This window comes from Buceros rhinoceros, unplaced genomic scaffold, assembly GCF_000710305.1.
Source record: "Buceros rhinoceros silvestris isolate BGI_N320 unplaced genomic scaffold, ASM71030v1 scaffold36152, whole genome shotgun sequence".
NCBI lineage: Eukaryota > Metazoa > Chordata > Aves > Bucerotiformes > Bucerotidae > Buceros > Buceros rhinoceros.
The window spans coordinates 1,534-2,447 of NW_010401254.1; the positions used below are offsets into that span (position 1 = coordinate 1,534).

At 60.5% G+C, this 914-nt stretch overlaps 1 protein-coding gene across 1 annotated transcript in view; it reads left to right on the forward strand.

Annotated features, from left to right (window-relative positions):
- The window catches only part of LOC104489989 (chromosome unknown open reading frame, human C10orf2), a 3,378-nt gene that overhangs the window by 224 nt on the left and 2,240 nt on the right, over nt 1-914 (forward strand). Inside the window, exon 2 of the mRNA XM_010132213.1 lies at nt 525-765. Within this exon, the coding sequence (XP_010130515.1) occupies nt 644-765 (122 nt within the window). The 5' untranslated portion in view covers nt 525-643. The remainder of the gene's footprint in view (nt 1-524; nt 766-914) is intronic.

Sequence of the window (914 nt, forward strand, 5' to 3'; positions counted from 1 at the left end):
GAGGTGATCTAAGCATCTTTACAGGTGAGAGGCAAACGGCAGGTGGACGGGTGGGAGCAGAGGCCTCTTCAGCGGCTTCAGCCGCTGGGGGTGATGCCTCATGGGTCTCCCAGGTCCCTTTCTGCTCCTGGTTTTGGCTGAGGCCGTCTTGGGGTTTGCAAGAGGCTGGGGTTTGTTTCTAGGTTGCTGGGGCCATGCACATCAGTGTGGTGGTGGGCTTCCTGCCCGGGGTGTCCTTTAGCCTTGCTCCCACCACCCACCTCCTGCGTGAGCCCTCCCTGTGCTCCCCTGCCAGCTGCTCAGCCCTTTCCTGATCCCTGCAGGGACCCACTGGCTGCTGGAGGCGACACGTGTGCCCAGACGTGAGGCCTGACCTGAGATGCCTCTTGTTTGTGGTGGGATTGCTGTGGATGGGCTGTTCTGACCCCGCTCCACTGCACTGCCACCTCTAAACTACCCCACAGCCTGTTCAGGGTGGTCAGATCTACACCAGCTAACTCCTCTTGGTGTTGTCTTTGCACCAGGCCCAACAGGCAGCGGGAAGACAACCTTCATCAGCGAGTATGCGCTGGACCTGTGTACGCAGGGGGTGTGCACACTGTGGGGCAGCTTCGAGATCAACAATATCCGCCTGGCCAAGATCATGCTGACGCAGTTTGCTGGCCAGCGCCTAGAGGACCAGCTGGAGCTGTACGACGAGTGGGCCGATCGCTTCGAGGACCTCCCGCTCTACTTCATGACTTTCCATGGCCAGCAGAATATCAAGTATGGTCCCACAGCTTCACCCCTGGTAGCGTTTACCCCTCACAGCACGAGCTGAGGGGCCCTGGGGAGCCAGGCCACAGCGGGTTGCAGGTTTGGGGCTGGCAGGAGGCACGTTGGCCACTTGTTCAAGTCCCGGGGTTGGCACAGGG